General features: G+C 42.3%; 1 protein-coding gene across 1 annotated transcript in view; it reads right to left on the bottom strand.

Moving 5' to 3' along the window:
• Window positions 1-1,681: 1,681 nt before the first annotated feature.
• Window positions 1,682-7,425, bottom strand: part of LOC123600381 (beta-galactosidase-1-like protein 2) — a 73,121-nt gene continuing 67,377 nt past the window's right edge. Inside the window, 6 exon segments of the mRNA XM_045482453.1 lie at window positions 1,682-1,764; window positions 3,368-3,736; window positions 5,244-5,307; window positions 5,416-5,532; window positions 6,255-6,366; window positions 6,728-6,815. Of these exon segments, the coding sequence (XP_045338409.1) occupies window positions 1,682-1,764; window positions 3,368-3,736; window positions 5,244-5,307; window positions 5,416-5,532; window positions 6,255-6,366; window positions 6,728-6,815 (833 nt within the window).

Genomic DNA, 7,425 nt, shown 5'->3' with positions numbered 1-7,425 from the left:
TGACAATACTTGTTGCTAATGAAAAAACCTCAAACTTTCAATTAAAGATTAGTATTTTGGGGGCACCTGGGTTGTTCAGTCAGTTGAGCGTCTGACTTTAGCTCAGGTCATAATCTCATGGTTCATGGGTTCAAGCCTCGCGGGGGCTCTGTGCTGACGGCTCAGACTCTGGAGCCTGCTTCTGATTCCGTGTCTCCTTCTCTCTCTCTGCCCCTCCCCCACTCATGCTCAGTGTGTCTGTCAAGAATGAATAAACATTTAAAAAATAATAAATAAATAAAAATAAAAATTAGTATTTTGGAAGATTTGTATCCATCACCAATAGCTTGATAGCCCCTCAAATCTTGAAAGATTTTTCCTATGATACTGGTGGTGATATTAATGACTGAATTTTTTCATATTGGATGATGAAATGTGTCAATATTTTGAATATTATCATAGTCAGTGAACCAATGCATGATGTTACAAGAACATGCTTGAATAAAAGATCCATGTTAAGCTAGACCAATGGATATTAACATAACTGAGTTAAAGAAGTTTATATGATTTTAGATTCCACATTTCTACTAATCTTTAAGAAAGTACTTCTTGTAAAATTTTGGTGTAATACCATAGAATAATATCCATAATAATTATCTGTTCAGGCTATTAAAATACTCCTTTTTCCAGTTACACATCTATTCTAGGCTGGAGTTTCTTCATATGCTTCAGCCAAAACAACATATCACAACAGAAGGAATGTAGAAACAGATATGAGAATTCAGCTATCAACTATTTTGCCTAAAGACACTTGACAAAATGTAAAACAATGAAATACTTCTCACTGAATTTTTTAAAGTATACTTTTAAAATTTGTTTTCATAAGACAGTGAGTTTATATTGTTTTTAAATTAATTAATAACTATTGTTTTAAAAATCTTGATATCTACACTGTACTCCATACCTATCAAATCAAACCCTATGGAGATGGAACATAAATATATTATTTTTACAAACTTCCCCCAGATGATTCCAATGTGCATCCAAATTTAGTGCCCTTGAGCAATGTTCTCTAGTTTTGGTGTTTATCAGCATCACCTGGGGAACTTGGTAAGACTAGGACATGTAGGCCCCATGCTACTTCAGTAAGCCTGGATCATTATATTTTTTATTAGCTCTCCAGGTGACCTGATACACACCAAGAATGAAGAACCACTACCTTATACAAGCAGGACCCATTCTTAACTGTTTGGCTATTGGATCTGTTATCTGACATAATCTCTTCTTTCCAGATGATGTGGGTTCACTTTTCCATTTCATGGGTTTCAGTAAGCAAAATAACAAGAGAAAATGCCCTGCTTTTGCTGGAAGGATTCTTACTGCAAGTGATGGAATCAAGCAGAGAGTGCACCCCAGCTCCTGGCAGTACTGTTGTCTGTCCCATCTCCCAGAGGAGCCTCTCTTCTGGTCTGTACTGAACAGTCATGGAGGGTGTGTCACCTAGTCCAGGGGCAAGAGCTACTAAAGTGATTTCAGAGGATGATGCTCTGATGGTTAGGTAACAAAGGACTCTACCACTCCTTTCTCCAGAATATAAAGTTCTCTGTTGGGTTGGTTTTGTAGTCTCTTCAGAAATGGAGGACTGCCAATTAGGACTTTTTCTGGTCATTCAAAACTAGTGAGACATTTGCTCATCTGAATGTTAGTAAGCCAGGGATGGTGAATCAGTTATCGGCTGGACGTCGATAGTGTTACACTGACATGGCAATGGAGAACAAGTATCCCCTGAGGAATATCAAGTTACAGAGGATAACAAACATAAAGACCTTCCAGGCCCCCATGCTGTTTAACTTTCCTTCCATGCATTTGTCAAAAGTGAGCAAATCTTGCATATTCTGTACAAACTTAGGTTTCGTTAAAAAAAAAAAAAATTAAAGGGAGAAAACCAGCTAAGCTTTTAGTAGATTACAGAATGGTTTCACGTTCTCCACTTCCTTCCCAGATTTGTGTTCCTATGGTTAGAAGGGTAGAAAACTTATGGACAGAAATACTGCTGTTGTGCAAATGCCTCTGTCTAATACAGGAGAGAACAGACTTCTCTGTAAGCCCCAACCTCTTCAGCCTGCCCCTGTAAAACAGGGCCCCTGTTGACCTTTTTGGCAGAATCTAGGTGAAAATATTCAATCTGATTAAATTTTGCTTGAGTATCTCTATACTTAACACAGATTGACCCTAAAGACACAACAGTTAAAGAAGGACAAATATTCACACTGCAACTCACTTGAGTGGAGAAATTATATTTAGGCTATAGTTAATCCAGTATTTCACCCGAGGCACTAACATATGATTATCAGGGGAAAAACAAGACATTAAATTGCCTTAAAACTACTTCAACTAGGATATCATGGATTAGGTAAGAGTATTTGACTGGCCTGAGTGTTCTCTACATTACCTGGAACACTAAGGAATCATGAATGCCAGGAAACTGTAATGAGCTGTACCTTTTACAGCATCACACCATATTGTGTTTATATGTTTATAGAGTAATATCTGTAAAAGTATAACATGATTTTCTTTTCACCCTAGTCTATATAGGACTTTAACTGAAATTTACTGTTGGAATCCATTTATCTGTGAGAATATTGGAATTTCTTTCAAAAACAGTGCAAAAAAGAAAGAATAAGCTGTTTCTGTCATTCAGAACTAGGATTATACAGAAGAAAAACAGAGTCATTGATAGGACTACTGTCTTAAGAGAGGATTTCCCAAATTCTGTCACCTTTGCCTTTTATTTATAAAGGGTTGATCCCCAAGGCCCCAATTCCTAGTGCTTTCCTGTAAGGTAGGGAAAACATAACTTCTGACTAGGAGAACCAGGTTTGATCTATGGCAGTATTTCTCACCTGGAGGGATTTTGCTCCCAGAGGAGACTGGGCAGTATCTGGACATGTTTTGGTTGTCATAACTGGGGTGGTTGTGTTACAGGCATCTAGTGCATAAAGACCAGGGATACTGTTTAGCATCCTACAATGCACAGGCAGCCCCCACCACACAGAATTATCTGGCCCAACAGAATAATAGTGTTGAGACAGGTTGAGATCCATCCTGCTCTATGATAAAAGAGCTCAAAATGTGGTCCTCAGACCAGTAATATTGATATCACCTGGGAACTTGGCAGAAATGCAAATCCTTAGGCCCCACCCCAGACTTACTGAACCAAAAATTCTGGGGATGGAGCCCAGCAATCTGTGTTTTAACAAGTCCTCCAGTTGATGCCCACACTAAGCCTTATGCTCTATGGAAGTCAGAGGCTTCGATATGGGACCACTGATGCTTTCCAGCTCTGGGTGATGGTGGGAGGGGAAGCAAGAGATAGAGGAAAGGATACCTGATTCTAGCTTGCTGTTTCCTCCTTGGCAGCTTGGACTGAGAGACGGGCAGTGTGGCGGAACAGCGAAGGAAGGGCCAAGCAGGGAATTCATGCTCTTCAACCTCTTTGGACTGTGGAAGTCCTGATCCACCTGGGTGCTGCTGCTCTCCTGGCATTTGCACATGCAGAAGGGACTCAGGATCTTTACTCTTGGAGGAATGCAGCTCCTTGTACAATTGGTCTGAAGTCCGGTTATGATTCCTTTTGGTCTTGGGTTGGAAGTCTTCTCAGCAGCCTTGATGCAGTGCCAGCTCACCTCTGTGGTTACCCACTCTCCCAAGCTCCCAAAAAGCCTGTCAACTAACCCCAGGGCTGGTTTATACCATGCTGGAATTTGCATGGCTTTAGAAAGTGAAGCTCAACAGAACTCCCTTCTGCCTGCCCAGGCTGTGCCACAAAGTTGATTTACCACTGACACTTAAATGGTTCCCTGTGCCCTTGCTGTGCCTCAGAAGGGTTACAGCACACAGAGGACTGGGTGATCACAGAATCAAGAACTGCAAATCAGGTACCGAAGGTGGTAGCCAGGAGGTGGGTGATAAGGAGATAAGGAAGAAAGAATAAGGTGATAAGGAAGCACTGGACCAGGTAGTTGGTTGTCATATGTGTCAAAGAAGGAGGCCTTTCCCCTGAGTATGAAAAAGCCAGTGGTGTGATATGGAACAAGCACCATAGGGTAAAAGGAAAGTACCTTTTTTATATAAACATTGCAAATGCAGAGTGTATATGAACTGCCTATCATTTCCTGTATTAACATTTACATTTATTTAATCTCCTTGAAAGATCACTTTTGCTTCAGATTTACAGTTGTGAGGTCAAGTATTCTGACCATATTCTCATTTTTTTAGCATTTTATTTGGTGGTCGAACAACCTTTATTGAAGCAATATGACAGAGTGTGCACTGAGTAGGTTTATTTTGTTATAAGCATCAGAAAAAGGTTACCTAATCTATGCCAAAAAAGAAATGTACTGGCAAGTTAGGAAGTGGATGGTGGGCCCAAAGCAGAAATTGGGATAAGTTGAGAAGACAGGTTAGTTCCAGCAACCAAGGTGTCAGGATGGGTAGGTTACTCACATCCCCGGGGATGGGACTCATCACAATTTCCTACTTTATGTCACACCACTCAAGATTCAATATCCTGGAAAAGAAAATCTGATTGGTCTCCTGTATATCATATGCCCACCCTTGGCAGGGAAGGACAGTTGCAGGTGGGGAAGAAGGGCAGGTTGATTATCAGTCCCACAAAGACTCTAATGAAGGGAGCATGGATGATTCTCCAAAAGAACATCAGGACCCTGCTGTCAACAAAAGGATCAGGGAGGCTGGGCACACAGGCACCAATCATCCACTATGGGCAAGCACAGAGGGTCTGCAGCCTTCTTAGTTGTGGTGACTGGGTTGTGTGTTCCCTCCCTGTGGCAACCTGAGAAGCAGTACTAGGAAAAGTGCCTTGGAATGACCAAACATGGTAGCATAAGAGAGAGTAATAGGAAACATATTTCAGAAAAGGCAAGAAATAGAAAATATTGGGACCTTGGTTTACTATGAGGCAGGCATCCAGAAAGCTCTGTGGAAATGTGTAGAAGAAAGGGAGGCCCAGGGAGTTGGGTTAAGACTGTTAGAGGAGTCAGCTAGTCAGGAATTTGGAAACAGGAAGTGATGAGCAGACTATGCCAGGTATAAGAGAAAAGCTGTCTATCATGCAAAGGCAATAAGGAAGAGTTCAGGTTCCTGGAAGATAGTAAATTCTGCCTTCTTTATCTCTAGCTCAGCTAGAAAGATCCAGAAGGATGATCTCAGATGCTGCAAATTTACCCTCCAGAATACCATACCTAGATGAGATATGTTTGTGAACCGGATCTCCTGGCCAGGTCTAAATTCTTCAAACACAATGATCTGTCAAGAGGAAGGAGGTTTGGTGGCTATAAGAGTCAACTTATGACTCTTTTCAGGCAAAGGCAAATGACGTGGCCTGGGATGAGGGAGTATAGTGGGGGAGCTTACCTCATTTGATCCAGGATGAAGCCAGGGTCCTGGAAGGTAAAGGGCCTCCTGGGGACCTATATTCCAGTAGCGCCCCAGATTTCGTCCATTGATGAATATTGCACCTTTCATCCAACCCTGAAAAAGATTGGAATGGAGGATTCAAGATCTGAGTTCTAAATGTAAAGACACAAGAGTGAAGGCACACACACACACACACCATAAACACACCTGATCCTAGTCACAGACACACTCAGAGTGGATTACCACACATGGCCTTATATAGATTACCTGGACAGTTCTATGATATTTCTCTTGGACTGGGTTGGCTCAACACCTAGCCTCAAGAAGGAAGGCATTTATTTCTAACTCATCTCCCTATATCTGCCCAAAGGCAGGGAAGGGTATTTCCATTTACCATCAGATATTCATCAAAACATGCTGGGCCCAAAGCATAGTTTGAGTTGTAGAATTTTAGGATGGCAGTAAATGTGCATTAGAACCTCAATATCCCCAACACAGACTGGATGTGTGTTCTGAAGGGGCTGAGGGACTCAACATCTTGGATTATGTCTGGGGACAGGTGGATCATGCTCACCAAATTCTTCATGCAGTGGATTCTACAACTGTTCCCACTAGAACACACTACTTATGTCTCCGTCACATGTGTTAAGTATCCACCTCTCACCCTCATCAACACCAGGGAGGGGCAGCCTCCAGCTGGCTATGGAGTAGCTGAGGTCCCAGAGAGCTTACATTTCCTTTCACAGAGCAGGGCCCACGCACCAAGGAGCTTTTTTCTCAAATGTTCCTTTGGGATGGGGGTAGGAGAACATAGGCAGGGGAGAAATATCACTAACCTCCATTTTTATGAAGGTGTCTTTGGGGTAATTACCCATTCTCAGGATACCAAGGAAGAAGGCAGGGCCCCGAGGTTTGAATGAGACTGGTTTCCAAATGTTAGGAAGGTCCCTAAGAGAGAGTCAAACACCAGTGGAAAGGTCATGCCCTTCTTTATGTCAGTTGTGACTTTTGAGGTAAGGCTCCTTTCTACCTGAGCCTGGAATCCCCTTTATAGCACAATCATATGCCTCTCAGGGGGCATGATGGAGGAAAAAACCCACCCGACCAGGAGTTAGGTGAATGAGGGGATGGTCACCACTCTGCCCCAGACAACTGTGAAACTTGGGGTCATTTCCTTCAACACTCTGGATCTTGCCTTCTCTTATCTGAAAACCAAGAAGGTTAGTCTAGAAGCTCAGAGAGCTTCTTTCCATCTCTAAATGGGAAACAACTTTGATTAATCACCTTGAGTCAATGGTCTGGCACCCACCTTTTTAGAAATTTAGTTTTCATATCCAGGCTGTAGATTTTAAATCTTCTTAATGGAGAATTGTTCAGATATATATCCCCAATTAATCCTGCAGGAGGGGAATAAAGGGAACACAAAGAAGACTAGCAGGGATGTGAACACAGAGATGTGAATAGGCTGTGACTAGGGCTCTGCCTGAAGGAGAATGCTTTCCTGGCCTCATCATATGGAAGATTTCTGCAAAATCCTACATAAATTCTTCCTTCAGTTGCACATGTATACCTCTTAAAGTGTACCTGTATCTCCCATATTAACAGTGCAAAGTCACTGCACTTCCTGCCAGGTCTGGCCAGCACAGCAGTTCAGGCTGCCTTTAACTCCCAAGTACTTTAAAGCACTTGGAGCAGGGGAAGGAAGGTGTGTGTGACTCTGCATCCAGGAGCCCAGGGGGAGGCCAGCATGCAGACACTGAGCTCTAGGGAAGGAAAAAAATCAAAGGTCCCAGTGAGTGATTCTAACCATATTTTTTACAGCTTTCCTTAAAACCCTTCTGGAAGAGGAAAGACTTCCTCTGGCTTGGTAATGAGAGAACACACTTAAGGAAAAGCACCATCATCCTCTCCTAGCAAAGCAAGACTTCATCATTGTTTCTACACATGACTGTCTCATTGGCTGAGAAATCCTGCTGTCTTCCAAACCATGCACTTGGCCATGACTGT

This window comes from Leopardus geoffroyi, chromosome D1 (assembly GCF_018350155.1).
Source record: "Leopardus geoffroyi isolate Oge1 chromosome D1, O.geoffroyi_Oge1_pat1.0, whole genome shotgun sequence".
In the NCBI taxonomy this organism is placed as follows: domain Eukaryota; kingdom Metazoa; phylum Chordata; class Mammalia; order Carnivora; family Felidae; genus Leopardus; species Leopardus geoffroyi.
Note: the sequence above shows the minus strand (reverse complement) of the source record. Positions and strands in the feature narration are given on the sequence as shown.